At 40.1% G+C, this 18346-nt stretch overlaps 2 protein-coding genes across 2 annotated transcripts in view; one reads left to right on the plus strand and one right to left on the minus strand.

Annotated features, from left to right (window-relative positions):
- Nucleotides 1-13840, minus strand: part of LOC133961403 (calpain-1 catalytic subunit-like) — a 30943-nt gene extending 17103 nt beyond the window's left edge. Inside the window, exons 1-12 of the mRNA XM_062396492.1 lie at nt 13604-13840; nt 13306-13375; nt 12187-12305; nt 11959-12092; nt 11687-11861; nt 10837-10911; nt 10653-10738; nt 10018-10092; nt 9566-9726; nt 8988-9154; nt 8718-8729; nt 8417-8625 (exon numbers count right to left, since the gene is read on the minus strand). Of these exons, the coding sequence (XP_062252476.1) occupies nt 8417-8625; nt 8718-8729; nt 8988-9154; nt 9566-9726; nt 10018-10092; nt 10653-10738; nt 10837-10911; nt 11687-11861; nt 11959-12092; nt 12187-12305; nt 13306-13375; nt 13604-13840 (1520 nt within the window). The remainder of the gene's footprint in view (nt 1-8416; nt 8626-8717; nt 8730-8987; nt 9155-9565; nt 9727-10017; nt 10093-10652; nt 10739-10836; nt 10912-11686; nt 11862-11958; nt 12093-12186; nt 12306-13305; nt 13376-13603) is intronic.
- LOC133961402 (zinc finger MYM-type protein 1-like) lies at nt 5174-7921 on the plus strand. The gene is made up of 3 exons (XM_062396491.1): nt 5174-6560; nt 6674-6776; nt 7146-7921. The coding sequence occupies exons 1-3, from the start codon at nt 5347-5349 to the stop codon at nt 7671-7673; spliced, it is 1845 nt and encodes a 614-aa protein (XP_062252475.1). The 5' UTR covers nt 5174-5346; the 3' UTR covers nt 7674-7921.
- Nucleotides 13841-18346: the final 4506 nt, after the last annotated feature.

The following is an 18346-nucleotide window of genomic DNA, read 5'->3' on the forward strand; positions in this document are numbered from 1 at the left end:
TACTTGTGTGGTGACTATTCAAAAAACCTAACTTGTCACATGATGGTGGTTTGGGATGGTTCTTAACTCGATTCCAGAGTGAATAAAAAAGAAACGTTGCGAAGGTTATGATGTCTTTGGGTGAGGTTCCCGTTTATTTCAACAAAAAGGATAAGGCAAGTTGACAAACAAAAAGCTTCTATTGATTCTCTGGCTGTCGTGTAAAAACTGTGTCTCTCCCACCACCACTCCACTCAAACTAATCAGCTCTCCTGATCTCTAACAGCTGGGGCAGATTCTGGGGTAAAAGAAAGGAACAGAAACAATACTGCACCCTTGTGGAAAAGTAAATACCTACACAACATAAAAAATGGCTCCTACAATGAGGAAAAAAATGCAGTTTTCTTTTCGGTCACGAGATTGCCAAATAATCTTTTATTTAGCATAGAGAATTCTCCAGAATTCTTACTATATATCTTACTTAATATTTGACCAATATTCTTTGAGTCCAATGACTTCATTCACTTTATTTTTTATTATATTACATTTCATTTAGCTGACGCTTTTATCCAAAGCGACTTACAATAAATGGATTTAGCCCCTAGGGTAAAGACCCAGGACGATAAGAATCAAGAAAGTACAATTTCTTCAAAATAAAGCAGACTACAAAGTGCTATAAGTAAGTGCCATTTAAGTGCTACTAAAGTGTTAGTTTCAAAAAGTTGTTAGTATATATCAATCAATCAATCAAATTTTATTTGTATAGCCCATATTCACAAATTACAATTCATCTCATAGGGCTTTAACAGGGTGTGACATCCTCTGTCCTTAACCCTCAGCAAGAGTAAGGAAAAACTACAAAAAACCCTTTTAACAGGGTAAAAATATGTAGAAACCTCAGAGAGAGCCACATGTGAGGGATCCCTCTCCCAGGACGGACAGAAGTGCAATAGATGCCACGTGCAGGAGAACATCAGCAATAATCAAAGTCTCTAGCAGCATTGATGAAGCACAGTCCATGCTCAGCAACCATCTAGACCACGATCCACCATCCAGACCAGACGCCACTTCAGTCCTCAGTCACCGTCCACCGCCGCCCACCAGGAGGACCCATCACAAGCCACCACTGCGGTCCTGGTCCACCGCCCGTGCCCAATGCCAACGCGACACAGGGTCCGCCACCAGCACCACGATCAGCCCACATGACTCAGAATCCGCCACACTGGATCCAACACCGCGACCCCCGGTGCGCGATCCACAAACCGTAATCCATGGTGCGGCCACAGAGGCCCTGGATCTGCGGGTGATAAAGCAAAGGGATTCCGGGGAAGGGGGATAGGGATGGAGAAGAGGAAGGAGAAGCTGGAAAGAGAAGCTCCGTGTGTCATGTGTCATAAAATAGAACAAGTAACGTTCTGGCGCACTAATTAGCTCTAACTATAAGCTTTATCAAAAAGAAAGGTTTTGAGCCTACTTTTAAACGAACAGATGGTGACTGCCTCCCGAACTGAAAGTGGTAGATTATTCCACAGCCGAGGGGCTTGATGGCTAAAAGCTCTGGCTCCTACTCTACTTTTAGAGAATTTAGGGACGACAAGTAGGCTTGAATTCTGGGAGCGGAGTGCTCTAGTGGGTTTATAAGGTATTAACAGTTCTTTAAGGTATAAAGGCGCTATATTATTAAGGGCCTTGAAGGTGAGGAGGAGAATTTTAAATTCTATTCTAGATTTAACTGGAAGCCAGTGTAGCGATGCTAATATTGGAGAAATGTGCTCTCTTCTCTTTGTTCTCGTCAGGACACGTGCTGCAGCATTTTGGACAAGCTGTAGAGTCTTTAACGACTTCCTGCTGGAGCCTGATAATAATGAATTACAATAGTCCAGTCTCGATGTAACAAAGGCGTGGACTAGTTTTTCTGCATCTTTTTGTGAAAGGACATGTCTAATTTTTGAAATATTACGCAAGTGGAAAAAAGCGGTCCTAGAAATTTGTTTTAAGTGACTATTAAAGGATAAATCAGGATCGAAGATCACTCCCAAGTTCCTGACTGTTTCATTGGAAGCAAGGGCAATGTCGTCTAGCGCAGCTATATCATTAGATAATGCATCTCTAAGGTGTTTGGGGCCAAGTATTATAACCTCTGTTTTGTCTGAGTTTAATAAGAGAAAATTGCGGGTCATCCAGGTTTTTATGTCCTTGAGACATGTTCGAAGTTTAGTTAATTGATTACTTTGTTCAGGTTTTATTGACAAATATAACTGGGTGTCATCCGCATAGCAGTGGAAATTTACCGAGTGTGTCCTGATAATGTTTCCTAGTGGAAGCATATATAATGAGAATAAAATTGGGCCGAGCACAGAGCCCTGTGGAACACCATGATTAACTTTGGTGCGCACAGATGACTCATCATTAATTTGCACAAATTGGGAGCGATCAGAAAAATACGATTTAAACCAGTTAAGGGCGGTTCCATTAATGTTAATTAACTGTTTTAGTCTTTGTAATAAAATTTGATGGTCAATTGTGTCGAATGCTGCACTGAGATCTAACAGAACGAGGACAGACACAAGTCCCTGATCTGAGGCTATTAAAAGGTCATTAGTGACTTTTGCCAAGGCTGTCTCTGTACTGTGATTGGCTCTAAACCCCGATTGAAAGTCTTCATATATATTATTTTCCTGGAGAAACTCACACAGCTGATTGGCTACCACTTTTTCTAAGATTTTAGAAATGAAGGAGAGGTTAGATATTGGTCTGTAATTGGCTAAAACCTCTGGGTCTAGGGTGGGTTTTTTGAGTAGGGGTTTGATGACAGCTATTTTAAAAGACTGTGGTACATAACCTGATGATAATGACAGATTGATAATGTTAAGTAACGAACTATCAATTAGGGGCAGAATGTCTTTAAGTAAGTTGGTAGGAATGGGATCTAAGATACAGGTTGTTGGTTTAGAACCTGAGATTAATTTGGTAAACTGATCACGGGTGATCAGAGAGAAGCTGTCTAAGTAATGGGTAGGATTCTCAGCCGTTTCTGAGATCTCTGTTGTTGGGAGGGTATTAGTGCCAATTGAGGGCAGGAGATGGTTGATTTTATTTCTAATAGTTTGAATTTTATCATTAAAAAAGGTCATAAAGATATTGCTATTTAGGGATGGAGGAATACTGGGTTCGGTGGAGGTGTGACTCTCTGTCAGCCTGGCTACAGTGCAGAAGAGAAACCTGGGGTTATTTTTATTCTCTTCTATTAGTTTTGAATAGTAGGCGGCTCTTACTTTGTGGAGAGCCTTTTTATATTCTTTAACACTATTCTTCCAGTCTATGAGGTTTTCAACATTGTTGCTGGAGCGCCACTTCCTTTCTAGTTTTCTTGATAATTGTTTTAACTCATTTGTCTGGGAATTATACCACGGAGCTAATTTACTATGTTTGACATTTTTCTTTTTTAGAGGCGCTATTGAGTCTAATGTTAATCGTAATGAGTCTGCAGAGCTATCGACGAGGTGGTCGATCTCAATGGAGCTCAGGGTTTTAAAGAATTTGTTGTTTATATCTACTGCTAATACGGGTTTAAATGTAATTGGGATTATTTCCTTAAATTTAGCTACAGCACTATCAGGTAGACATCTAGAAAATGAATTTTTTATTAGTGGCATATATTCAGTTATTGAAAAATCAAAGGTTATTAAATTATGGTCTGATAGAACTGGATTGCGCGGAAGTACTGTTAAATTTTCAATTGCGACACCGTACGATAATACAAGGTCAAGTGTGTGGTTACCACAATGAGTAGGTTTGTGCACACACTGACCGATATATTCATATATATATATATATTTTTTTTTTATTCAAGGTATAGTCGGAAGAGGTGTGTTTTTAGTTTTCGACGAAAGATGTGTAAACTTTCTGATGTACGGATGTCCATGGGGAGCTCATTCCACCATTTAGGAGCCAAGACAGCAAACAATCGGGATTTTAATGAGTGTTTAGCTTGCAGTGAGGGAGCAGAGAACCGATTAGCCGAAGCACTGTGGTGTCCTGTCATTTTAGATTGTTAATTTCAGTCTCATCAGTGTATTTTCAGTTTCCTGTTTTATTTTGTAGTATCTGTCCCTTGTGTGTGGTTTCTATCTTCACTTCCTTTCGGTGATTGTCTTCACAGTCCTCATGTGTTTCACCTGTGGTTAATTGCTCCTGCCTTCCCTCTTGTGTCTATTTAAGCCTCTGTGTTCTCCAAGCCCTTGGTCGGTTTGCACTTGTTGTTGTGCTACTCGTTTCTACACGTAGTCTTCTATAGGTTTGTTTTGTACTGCTGTCTCGACCAGCTTCTCCTGCTTCCTTGTTCTCTGTGCGCCTTGTCACCAGAAGTTTACCTGTTAGTGTTACTGTTTGTTTTTGTCTTGTTAAAGACCTTTTTTGTATATTAAACACCTTTTTGTTATAACCTCTGCATCCTGGGTCCATCTCCTCCATTAAACCGTAACAAACAGAGCGGAGTGAGCATGCTGGGGTGTAACGTTTGACCTATGTCCTGGATGTAGACTGGACCTGATCCGTTCACAGCATGGTACGCAAGCAGTGGCGGTGCGTCAATACAGGGCGCTGGGGCGCCGCCCACCCTACAATTTTGAGATGAAAAAAAAAAAAAAAAAAAATGACATGTCAAAAAACATTATATATCAAATAATTTAATAAGAAATGTACTGTTTTAAAGCGTTAAATGTGTGCCGGAGACCGTAAGCCCCTGTCAAAAACCACTTAAATGTGACCAAATATAATATATTGCCATTCGTTGAATGATAACATACGATAACGTCACTGAGAGAGAAGCCACTCCTCCCTGTGGGCGCCGGTCAAGTGGAAGTCTATGGAAGCCAAAAAAAGGGGCAGGAACATTTGAGCAAGGACAGTTCTCATTGGCGGATGACAGTTCGAGCCATGGGCGCACGTACCTTGCGCCCACAGCCAATGAAAGGGTTTCTAACAGGACTGTCCAATCAGAGACCTTTTGTGATTCCCTCACATCACATATCTACAGGTGCAGCATAGTTAGCACTTAGCAGATACTTGTTTTAATCTGAGAGTATGGCGAATGAAAACTCTATTGTAGCTATTCACAGAACACCATTCAATCGACGATCGGATGTCGATAAAAAGAAACTAAAAGAAATGGGACCTGACCGTCCCGATTTAAAACTTGAACAGATAAGCACTGACCGCGGAAGAACCTACAAGCGGAGCTTCTCCTCCAGCCTTTATGCTAACCGGAGCTGGTTAGCGGGCTGTGCAGTGAGTAATGCGTTTTTTTGTTTCCCCTGCTTGTTGTTCCAATGTACTGGGACTGAAATACTCTGGACTACAACGGGGATGAGGGATCTAAAGCACTTCACCCAGAAATGCAAGAAACACGAATCGTCTCGCTGCCATCTCACTAACAGCATGAAGCTAAGTCTCTTTGGGAGACTGAGTATAGCGGAACAGCTCGACGAAAGGTACCGAATTGGCATCCGTAAACACAATGAGGAAGTAAGGAAGAACAGGCACATTCTCTCAAGAATTATAGACTGTATTAAGTTCTGTGGTGCATTTGAGTTGGCACTGCGTGGTCATGATGAGAGCGAGAGCTCTGATAACCCAGGGATATTTCGTGGCTTGGTGGACGTTGTTGCCTCACTCGACGGTGCACTGAAAGACCATCTCGACAGCGCGACTGTGTTCAAGGGAACATCCAAAACGGTCCAGAATGAACTTCTTGACTGTATGCTGGCTGTTGTTAGGGAAAAGATCATAAGCGAGATTCAAAGCAGCGATTTTCTATCGATCCAAGCAGATGAGACCACGGATATTAGCACACAAACCCAGCTTGTGCTTGTGCTTCGCTACTTAAATGGTGCTAACCTGGAGGAAAGATTCTTTGAGTTCATCCCTCTGCAGTCAGCTACAGCAGCGACCATTGCCATGGCATTAAAAGAACGCCTTGCTGCCATCCTCCCAGGTGAGCAGAAAGTTAAACTCATCTGCCAGGCATATGACGGTGCCAGTGTAATGAGGGGTACCTCTTCAGGTGTTCAGAAGAGAATCCAGGACGACTACCCAACTGCCCACTATATCCACTGCTATGCCCATCAGCTCAATCTTATAATGCAACAGGCCACCTCTCACATTGTTAAAGTCAAGAACTTTTTTTCTGACTTGGGTGGATTAGCTGCGTTCTTTTCAAGATCCCCGAAGCGGACCGTTGTCCTTGATAAAACAGTGGCCCGTAGACTGCCAACGGCCAGCAATGTGAGGTGGAACTTTCACAGCCGTGCCGTCAATACTGTGTTTGAGCACAGAGATGACCTCATTGACTGCTTTGAAAGAATTCGAGCATCAGATGGCTTTGATGACAAGACCAGCCACGAAGCAGGAGGCCACATCAGGCTACTGGAGGATCCTGATTTCAACTTCTTCCTTAAACTGTTTCATCGGATAATGCCACACGTGGACATTCTCTATGCCAAGCTCCAGAACAGAAACATAGATTCAGTCTATATAAATCGCTGCATCCAGCAGTTCCAAGAGGACATACAAAAAATCAGGTAATTTCATTATTGTTATTATTCTGTAAGCTTAGTCATAACATTCTTATTTTACATTAACCATAGTAATAAGACAAATGTGATATTTAAATTATTATTATTTTTATTTACAGAGATTCAGTCCATGCAATGGTGGTGGAGCACAGGAGTGGCTCTGAGCAGCCGAGGAAGCGCCGGGCTATCGATCAAGATGAGCTTAAAAGGATTGCCACAGAGGTGAGTGTCAAAATCAGCAGATGCCTGTGTTAAAGTTCAATGTTTTGTCTTTCCCACAGCAGAACACATGTTGGAAATTGTGAGATTTGTGTGGATATCATATCAGACTATACTTTATCTAAAATACCAATTCGAAATGTTGATGAGCCATCAGACCTAATTCCTGGCTTTTGTGTGTCATGGAGTGGGGGTGTGTGTGTTTCATAGCACCAGGCTAGTTCCTGGCTTTTGTGTGTCTAGAGCCAGAGCTGTTAGACTCTGATTGTTGGCTTTTGTCTGCAGCCAGGACAAGATGGTTGAAGTCAAAGGTTATTAGCATCTAAATGCCCCACACCTTATCTGTCTGTCTCTCTCTATATTTATCTGTAGGTATGCGACACCATACTTGGACACACCAAGGAACGCTTTGCCTTCAAGGACCACCTCATCAGTGCCACCTTACTGGACAGCCCCCAGTTTGACCACTACCTCGATGCATTCCCTGAAGTTGCTCTGGCCACAACATTGAAGGCCTATCCTGTGCTCGATGGAAGTAGGCTGAAGACAGAGCTTACCCTCATCTATGGCTCAGAAGAATTCCGAACCTGTCGTGGTGCTGTGGATCTTTACCAGTTGTTCAAAGACAATAACCTTTCTGAGGTATTTTCAGAGACAGAAACACTGCTTAAAATCATCATCACAACTCCCATGGCCACTGCTGAGGCTGAGAGGTGTTTTTCAATACTGAAAAGGGTTAAAACCTTTCTCAGGAACACAATGACTCAGGACAGACTGAATGCCTTAGCCATGCTCTCAATGGAAAAAAGGCTTGTCACAGACATGATTGACTTTAACCAGAAGGTGATAGAGAGATTTGCCAGCTTGAAAGAGAGGAGGGCTAAGTTTCTTTACAAGTAGTAGGGCCTACTCTTGACAAACAACAAATGTAAAATGTTATGTCTCTTCTGCTCTAAACCTCTTTCGTGTGAGGGTGTGGGCACCTTTTTTATTCTGTTCATCTCTGAAACCCTACCCAATGTCTCTTACCTATGTCCCTACCATTCTGCTCTGAACTGTCATGCCCAAAGTAACAGGTTATTGTTATTGTTGTTGGATACTAGTGTTGAGCACTGTATGTTATTGAAATAAAGCTATGTTTTTTTTAATATTCTAATCAAAACCTCAGTTTTTTTTTCTCATTGCGGTGGGCTATTTAAACCGCGCCGCCCAAGTGCGCCCCCCCAAAAAAAAATGTCACCAGCCGCCACTGTACGCAAGTACTAGTGTTTTGAACCGGATGCCGGCAACCACTGGTAGCCAGTGAAGGGAGCGGAGGAGCTCACTGCTGCAGTGTTTTAAGTATACCCAGCAAGACAGGACAAACATGCTCCTCTTGGCTGCCAGGAGAAACACCCCAGAACATTCAGAGATTCTCAAACATTTTTGCAAGCAGCATAATATTAGACAATAGAAGGAGCAGACATTAGATTGAACGTTGACATCAGTTTGGTCTTTGCATGTATAGTGTTCAGACTGGTCGAGGACTTACTTATATGCACATGCCGTTGTAATGTATTGTATGATATGCTATGTGGCATATACAGATAAACTGTACATCTACAACACCTTGAAAGCTAATGAGTGGGATCTAAGTGACTTACTGCACTTCGGTCTCGGCCTTGGACAGGATGGTCAGGATGAAGGAGGCAGTCTCATTGGGATGGTAGGTGGACGGCACAATCAGGTATTCACCAGGCTTCAACATGACGAACTCCGTCACCTCACGTGCGTTCAAGTAGGTTTTAGTTTTGGCCACAACTTTGTTTCTGCCGAAGAAAGAGGCTGGGAACCTCCCTTGGTGTGCCTGGTACTGTAATGCCAATAATAAGCAGATGTTTAATTTCTATGCAGCTCAGCTCAATCTCCTGTATGGACAGGCAATGTGTGAGAAATGTAACTTACTTCTTCGGTCACCTTGGATGAAACCAGAGGAAAATGAAGTTTGTGTTTGGGATAAAACAAAACATTTGACATTATGAAGTAAATAAAGATAATGCACACAATAGAATATAATTTCCCACTGGTACGTTTAACATGATCACATGTAATGGCTGAACCCACAGAACTATTAAATGTTCATCTTTACGTGACTACTTTCAACTGAGTTCAATGCATTAACTATTTAAAGTTTAATCCAAATGTGACACAAACCAAGAAACAAACTAAACTTACCTCAAACACGTTGAGTCCAATGTGGAGATTTTCGACCAGGCGTCTGTTCCTTTTGTCGGGCATTTGCATGAGAGACATCAGAAAGTTTTTTTCCCCCTGGTTCTCTGAACACTCACTGAATAATTTGCAGACCTTGATGCGATACTGTGGATTAGTTGAGAATTTTTCTGGAAGATTTAAGGAGACAAAAACATCAAATACAAACTTATTGCAGCCAGTTCATCCATGATTGCAAAATTCTGTTTTGTGTATATGGAGTCTGGTGTGCGCCAAGGAATTGATTATAGACTTTAGATTTTGATCATTTGTCAAAAATGTCTTTCTACATTTTGAAAGGTGATTATAAGTTCATTAAATAATTTGGAATGTGATCTGACACATGATTAGAACCAGCTCTATTTTTCAGTCTTGTTGCTGTTATAGTATTCCATCTCACATTTGTCTCTGGTTTTACTATTCACAGTTTCCATTTGGAGTCATGTTTGCCTCTTTTAGAAAGTACAGAGCAGAACAGTGAAACTGTCTCTGTATCTCTGCAAAATGCAAAAACAACTTATCTACAGATATTTGGAAAGTACCAAAGTTCTGCATGCATCCTCCAGCCGTGGTTCCTGCAACCCATCTGCCCTCATAGAATGACGACTTCCAATGGCACGAGGAGCTTCCATCTAGGAAGTCTGGACACAGGCAGCAGATGTCAAGATCATTGTAGAACTCACAGAAGTCTTCCAGTGTCATCCTGTCCAAATCAGAAATGAACTTAGTCGATCTTATCATTGAATTATAAGTATGATAGAATTTGTATTTAATAACTCTTTGATCAACAAGAGAACAAATTCATTATTCTGCGGCAGTCACTTGAGCGAAAATGTACTGCCGGAGAGTATATGAACATAGTGCCTGATACACTCTACTTGTTTTTAGATATATAAGTTAGTTTTTTATCATTTTTACCCAAATGCACTTACTATCATTTTCTGCCATTTTAATAATGAAATTAAATTTTGATTAGAACATACATCACCCTTACCAAAACTCTCCATCATCTTTCACTGAAAGGCACATTTCACGATCCTGAAGACTCACAGTTTGCCACAAATGCGAACTTTAGCAACAGTTTGACAATGAGAGAGGAGGAAAGAAACATAGTTATGAATTATATAAAAAGATGCATACACACACACACACTCACGTGTCTTTTCTATAGTTGTGAGGACACTCATTGACGTAATGCTTTCCCTAGCCCCTTAAACCAACTCTAACCATCAAAACTAAATGCCTAACCCTAAACCTAAAACCAAGTCTTAACCCTCAAAAGTCAATATAATTTATGAGGACAAGCCAAAATGTCCTCACACTGTCAAAATGTCCTCACAATGATGGTATAGAACCAACGATTGCCCTCATAACATAAGAATGTATTGATATATATTAAGATATAAATATAAATACATATATAAAACTGCTTCCAAGGTATTAAAGCTAATTAAAGACACTTAATAGAAAGGTGTCTTGTCTCTGGTTTCAGATATCCTCAATCCCTTCATTTGTGACAAACAAAAAAAGGTGAGACTAAAAACATCAGTAACATGTTATTTGGTGAGGATAAAGTAACTTCTATCTTTATGAATATTTATAAAACATTTGCTGGGTAGTCATTCTTACTTATCGCTCCACTGTCCTTTCCACTCTGTTTTGCCCCAGGGGTTCCACAAACGCACCAGGTTAACGTGTCTCCCTCGGCTCATAAACTGACGAGAAATGAGCAGCAGACCAAAAATTAGTGATATTTATACAAACACAGAAGTCCGTATGCTGCCATGCCTTCAATGTAAATATGACTGGTTACCTGTTTCACACCTGTGACAGCATAGGCATGGCCTTGGACCAATCCATTTGGCAGCACATTGTTGGCAGATGTTTTCTACAAGATAGAGGTATACAGTATAGAGAGATGTGACTGAAATGGCATTGATAGACTCAACATATCCTGAAGGTATAGTTCTGAAATTTATGAGCAAACACCATGTAGTAAAAACTTAATTGCACTTGTCAAATAACATTAGACTCGAACTAAATTAACCTTGGACTAAACAAAGGTTTGTGCATTTAAAACCATTTAAATGCACAAGCCTGAAAATTGTGTCCTCAAATCAAAAGGGAAATGGCCACATTGATGACATCAACAAGAAAATGATGTGAACTCTCGATGTGACGGCTGAATTGACTTGAATAAATGGTTTCATGCATTATTGGAAAAATTTGAAAACCCTGACCCCACCCTCTCGCTCGACCAAATACTTTAACTACAGCTGGGAGGACTTCATCTTTTCCTTCAGGCATAGGCGGTTAGTCAAATGCCAAAGGTAATTACATACAGTTGACCTGTTCTTATGCCCTACAGATCATTTTCTGAGATACTGAGCCTCGGCAGCCCCTGCTGGCTTTTTACGTTGAGGTAGATTATACTGGAATATGAAGTCGATAGAAGGGATTGATCAAACTGTAAATGAAGTCAAACTACTGTATAATGATTTAAGTTTCCTGCTATGAAAAGAAATAATGTTGGAAGCTAGACAGGTCAATCAATATTTCCATCTGAGATACTGCTCGAGGACAACCTTAGATTATCTAAGCCTTGAGATGCTTTGATGTTATGCTGTCAACTCTGTGGTTTTGTGTTGTAAATAAATGCTTACCCCCTGAGGAGTCCCACAGCCCATCAGGGAATTACTTTGTCCAGCTCTTGTCATCAGCTCCCACAGGTCCGGAGGAGGTTCTGTGAGGTTGATGCACATGTGGACACCACCAGTGAAGTCCACCAAAGCCTCAGCAGGAGTTCCAGCAGTCATGTCTGCGTATGAACCACACACCCTGACAGCAGGTGTTAAATTACTTCAAAGGCTTTCAGAAAGTAAGATCAACATCACTATGAGGACTGTGTGACTGAGAAATGCATTGTTTTTCATACTTGGCATAGGCTTTCTCCAGCAAAGCAGGCCAGAACTCAGTCAGAGTTTTGGATTGGACGAAGATTAATCTGCCATCAACTGTTGGTAGCTTGTCATCAATGATAACATCCATCCATTTCCCAAACCTCCAAAACTGAATAGTTGACAATATGAAGAGGGTTATAGCAAAAGGAGATGTATATAATTGATCAAAACCTATTTTTTTGGATGATGTTAGCAATGTTTACCCTGAAGTGGAACAGCCCGCAGTAGTCCTCATTAAAACTTTGTTCAAGGGGAACAACTTGCTTTAATATTGAATCCTGGAATGTCAGAGCTCCGATAGATGCAAGGAACCAGCAGTTTCCTAAGTGAAATAGAACCGTTGAGTTGTCAGGACAGTATGTTAAGCAGACAAGACAGTAATATTTGTTTAATCATGTTTACATCTAAGAAACATTCAAGTATGCTAAAACAGCCAAAAGGCAGAATACACGCTGGTACAGTGGTTATTGTAGGTTCTTACTGTCCCATGAACACAGGAAACAGGTTTGAAAACATGGATGTCTTCTCAGTATCATTACACTGATGCACTAGCATTACTTTTTCTGATCATTCTAAACCACATGCTGGAATTCAGACTGCTGTGCATAACCACGATTATCTTTCAGACTTGACTTGTTAACTTTTGATCTCGAGGTACCATGATTCATTGAGCTTTGATTAAATTAAAATTCCATATTAAAATATGTATATAATAAGCAAAATACATTGTAAAACAGTTTTTTTTTTATGTCGCTCAGAGTCTGTTCCACAGACCTAGAGGACAAGTAGCAACTATTGAATCTTGAAAAAATTGTTAAAGTAGAGGATTGAGGATTTTGGATTGTTTTCTTCAAAACTTGTAAAGGGCTGTGCTCTGCGACATATGTGTCACACGCTAAAAAAATGAGCAATGGACATAATTACCCCTGTTGCAGCTGTGCGATACATTTTTGTGTATGTGTTGACCTTACAAGAGTTTGGGTACTTGCTTGTAAGAGAGTTGACTTGATGATACATCACTATTTTACTTGACAGCTGTCTGTCGTGTGATTTAAGACACAATTACTTGGCTACAATGCAACAAGTCATTGCTTGTCACATGCAGTACCTGTATAAGTGCGCTGTAACTGTTTTTGGATACCGATAACAGCACAACCCCATGCCGGTGACAACATGGGGGAACATGTTAGAAACTGAACTACATTAGGCTTGTTTGGCCTTGTTGTGCTGTTTTCTGCAATTTCATGATGATGCAGTTGTGCCACTTGGCGGTGTGGGCATCTCTTAATGACACTGCTGTAAAACAAACAGCAGTTTCCTACCAAGATAGCCTTGACCAAAGTCAAATCTGGAGACCCCATCAACAACAAAAGATGGATTGGAAACTATATCCTGAAACAGAGGAATTATTTACACGTTATTGTTGAAGGTTTTAATATTTCAACTGTGAGAAAATAATATTGCGATATAATCTCTATCCTCTCTATCCTTAAAAAATGTTGGCAATCAGAATTTGTGCTACTCAAAAGCTAACACAAGCTAACAATAAAATAAAGTGACAGAAAAACACTTAGTAGGATAGATGCTAAATCCCATCTTTTCAGCTACCACATCACTCACCGCTGGTCTCAGCCACACCACACGATCCAGGTCAGAAGGTGTCAGTAACCCTTGGCCAATGGTGTTACTGTCAGGGGGAAACATCTCATCAATGTACCTTACTCGTCGGCTGAGGCAGTACTGTTTCATCTGCTCGTAGTTTTGTTTGAGGAAGCTAATGGGGTTTGTGATGGTCCCACGGCCACTTTTCTGATGCCGTGCATTGATGATGTTCATACAAACACCAGAGGTAGGCATTGCTGCAATGGTTGAGCTCTGTTCAGAAAATAAGATAAAATATAATCTTGGCATAAATCAAACTTTACACAAAGAAACTTTATCTTATCACCTCTATGCAAATATAATTACAACAGCGATCTCTGGTACTTTACATTAGACTTTACTCTTCCATTTGAACATGGGGAGGGTTCATTAAATCAAGTAGTATACATAGTTAAAGTACATCTCATGTTAATTTAGTATCAAGTAATGGGATCTGTAAGAAATGGTTACCACATTTAAATTAAGTGTGGGAATGGTATAACCTTTTGTTTTGGTCAACAGCGTTAAGTCATTAAGAAATTAGAGGAATACTTATGTCCAGAAATAATGGCATGAAGAATACAGGTCCAGGCACTCAAAGTTGTTTGAAAAAAGTAAACAGCCTTTATTTCAATGGGCTTGAAGTATTAAAAATACACTGCAGCATATCGGCATAGTTCTTCATCAGGGTTTACACAGAGACAAAGAGGGATTATTTGCATTTGCATTGGATTTTATACTTGAATACCTGACACTTTTAAAGTTGTGTCACTCCCATGTTAGGCTTCTATAGAGTGTATGGCCATAGGATAATTCAGATTCCATGTATGGAGGGCGCACCCATGCTTGGCCACTCTGTCCCTCAGCCTCCTTTTAGTGAGGCCTACAATGAAACAACCACAAGAGCATCAATTTGGTACATAACTTGGTTCGTGTTACTTTTTAAGAATCTGGAGATAGGATAGATTTTGTTGGTAAATGCAGTTCTAAAAGGGGTTTTAACCAAATTGTTACAGCAGAGGTTGCTCTTGAATTGGTGAAGCCAAGTGTTGGGTTTAAAAGCAGGAAGGTAACTCCTGACTAGTTTGTCCTTGGTAGTTGAGGCCCTTCTGAAACTGCCCCCTGGGGTTCAATGAATACCTCCCGTAATGAATGATTGCTCTCAATGATGTGCCAATTTGTCTTTATGATATGTTTCCTCTGGATAGCTTATTTGCTATATCTTGTAACAAAGTAAGTAGTAACCCTTTAGATCAGCGATCACTAACAGGCCGACCACGGTCCGAGTCCGGACCCAGATGCCCTCTCATATGGACCCGTACCTACAGCCAAAACAGAAGGTTCTGATATATAACCTGACGGGGCAGCTTTTATAATCTTTCGTTGTTTGCGGATAAGGAAACGCACAGACCAATTGCATGCAAGGTTAAGCCATCCCACGTGATACTACTCAGCCAATCAAGTCTGTGCATTACAGGCGGTTAACATTGCGACTCTATAGTGCAGACAGATGAGAGGGCTAGAGGCAAGTTACACACGAAAAGACAGTAGAAAGAAAAATAAAGACAGCGATACAGGTAGAGAAAACAAAGGGATTGAAACAGATGACTGAGCCGGAGAAAGGTGAGATATAAGAGGGGAAGAAAGTGATTCTAAAACATTTTCAATTGATAAGATGTGTTGAGATTTATTATCTGTAAAATTGGGTGAGACTGTTGAGTCAAGATGTGAAACAGAAGTTAACCCCTATATTTCAACATGCACAATTTTCACATTTTATTTATTTTGTCTTATTTTGAAATGCAGCCCTACTTTTATTTAGTAAATGAGAGAACATTATGCATATCTGCAAGCATACATGTATGTTTATTTCTATGTTACGTGACAATAAATATTGTCCAAACGTTTTTGAAACGTATTGAATTCATTTGATTTGACAATCAGGTATTTAGTACATGCAGATGTTGATACAACTACTAGGTTACTTAAATATATATATAGTTGAATACCCTTGCTTTAGATAATACCCTTTAGACTTCTTACGTGTTCCTCAAACTATAGTGGAAAGAAATGCATTTAGATCTATAACATTTGCCTATCTTTGTGACTAGATGAATCTTGGTATTACAAGAAAATACATGGACTTTTGGTTTCCTAATATGCTGCCAACAGCACCAACAACAGAAGCACTGACACCTGCAGTTATTGTTGTTATCACAGTAGTAAAGATATAAAAGATGCATTGCTCAGCCTTAGCGTGCCATAGTCCAGAATACATAATATAGAAAAATACAGGCAACAGATTAAATTTCCTTTTTCATAATATTAAATTGTGACGAGAAGTTAAAGAGCAATTTACTGTTGTGATCACCAGACTTTCTTTCAGTATAGGTTGTTATTTAAGATTACAGCAGATACAAGTCATTTTCAATCTCTCCTGGAGTCCCTTTGCCTTATCGCCCACAGATCCAGAGGTCGCAATGGTGGATCCAGTATGACGGATTGTATATCGTGCAGGCTGATCGTAGTGGTAATGGCAGATCCTTTGTCGCGTTGGCATCTGATGATGGTGGTGGACCACGATTGAGGTGGCAGCTGATGATGGAACATAATAGTCTTCTTAATGTGTAGTGGTTAGAGATGTGTCTTTAGTCAGTGGCAGAAGATGTGTAGACTTTCTGCTATCCTGATGTCTATGGGGAGCTCATTCCAGCATTTAGGAGCCAGGACAGCCAACAGTCTTGATTCTGTTGAGTGGTTAGCTTGCAGTGAGGGAGCAACAAGCCGATTGGCAGATGCAGAGCGGAGTGAACGGGCTGGGGTGTAAGGTTTAAACATGTCCTGGATGAAGACTAGGCCCTATCTGAACTGGAAGTGGACTAAGCTAGCAAGCTTGTGTGTCCGTGGGTCTGTGAATGCATCTCGTAGGAAGATATCAGAGTATATTTTGGCTGAACACATTGGCAAATGAATATGAATGTCACGGCTTGCCGACAGTTGGGTGTCACCACAGGAGCAGTATGGAGGCATGTTAATTATATAGTATCGTTTTTTCTGTTGTTTTATTACGTTTAAAGTGTACGTTTGTCATTGACTTTAATTCTATATTGGAATCTGGTGCCACAAAGTTAACCCCTTAAACTCTAGAGGTGTTTTGTTGACTCAAACACTTCACCCATACCTTCATTGGCATAGTGGTGAGTTGATGATGAGTGCATTTTTATTTTTCGCTTAACTATCCCTTTAAAGGGCTCATATGGTGTAAAATACATTCTCTGGACTTTAACTATACGTAATCACTTTAAAGGGGTCAGTAGGGACCCTCAAAGTATGAAAACAGTCACTTTGCAGATAATCAGAGGAGGGGCTCAAAAGGCAGGTGAAAACAGCCTGTTCTGTCTGCAGCTCCAGAGAGAGGCAAAAGAGAGGACATGGAAATACATATTTCAGCAGTTCATTTGACTTTAAACCACTGACATATCATCTTAGGGGTCAATACCTCAAATTAAATCCAAGAAAGGTGTAAAATATGGGGCCTTTAATGTCCAATATTTTGTCGGGTTAGAGAGAGGAATATGACACTTCCCAAGTTCCCAGAGAAAGGACATTTTGTAACATGGTAAAGTTTTATATTGTAAAACTTAATGCCATGAACAATCTCATGAAGTGACACATTCTTTCAACATTAACAAACATCATGATTTAACCTCTCACTGATAAACCCACTATGCTTGAATATTATTTTGACTTTGTAATAACAAAAAATAATACATAATAATAATCATAATAGGACACATGGGGATAACTTACGATTTTATCCATTCTAACCTAAGTGTTTGTTAGATTTCTATTTTCTTTTGCAGTTCAATAGAAAATATAGTGAATAAAAATATATATAGTGTGTGCTATAGTGCCAGCATATTATAAATAAAAGCATTAGAAGAATTTCAGAAATAGTAATCGTAGCCTATTAGGTACTGAAAAAAAATAACATGTTAACAATCACATGTCACACACATACAAACATTCATACATAAAAAACTAAACATGTGAAGATCAGCTGCCTTGCTTCACTGCACTGTGCAGGATTATTACTTGTATGCAATCCAAAATTTTGAAAGTCTTGACTGGCTTGGTGAGAGGATGTGTCTTGCAGTAAGAAGGACAGGTGGATCAGGAAGTAACAGAAGACAGGCTTCCACACTTATATAATGTCTGTAAATGCCTCCAGCTACCTGGGTTTGGTTGGTTGGGGCCCCCCCGCTTCTGACCTATCTTGTACAACTTATGGCTGCTGTGGGACAGATGCAGACAAAGAGAGGGAGAGTTTCACTCTCAATGAGGATACAGCTGCGACATTGACAGCACTGGTTGCTCATAGTATAAATGCAGTGCAATGTTGTTTGATTGGACATCCTTAGTCATCAAGGCCAGTGCTTATAAAAGGTTTGAGATTCTCATAAGAGTCAGGCTCATGTATCTCTACGTGGGCCTTCATATACTGTGTTATCATCACTAAACAAAAAGCTTGGGGGAAAAGTGATCATAGTAATGATTATTTACAGATTCTATATAATCTATTTTAAAAGTTATGTGTATGTATATAGAAATAGGTTATTAATGATCTATTGTACAGTGTTTGTTGTCTCTTTTGTATCTCTGTGTAAAGAGGTAACTTTTTGTCTAATGGTTTCAAACATAGTGACAAGAATAACATGTAAA

Source organism: Platichthys flesus, chromosome 10 (genome assembly GCF_949316205.1).
Source record: "Platichthys flesus chromosome 10, fPlaFle2.1, whole genome shotgun sequence".
Classification (NCBI taxonomy): domain Eukaryota; kingdom Metazoa; phylum Chordata; class Actinopteri; order Pleuronectiformes; family Pleuronectidae; genus Platichthys; species Platichthys flesus.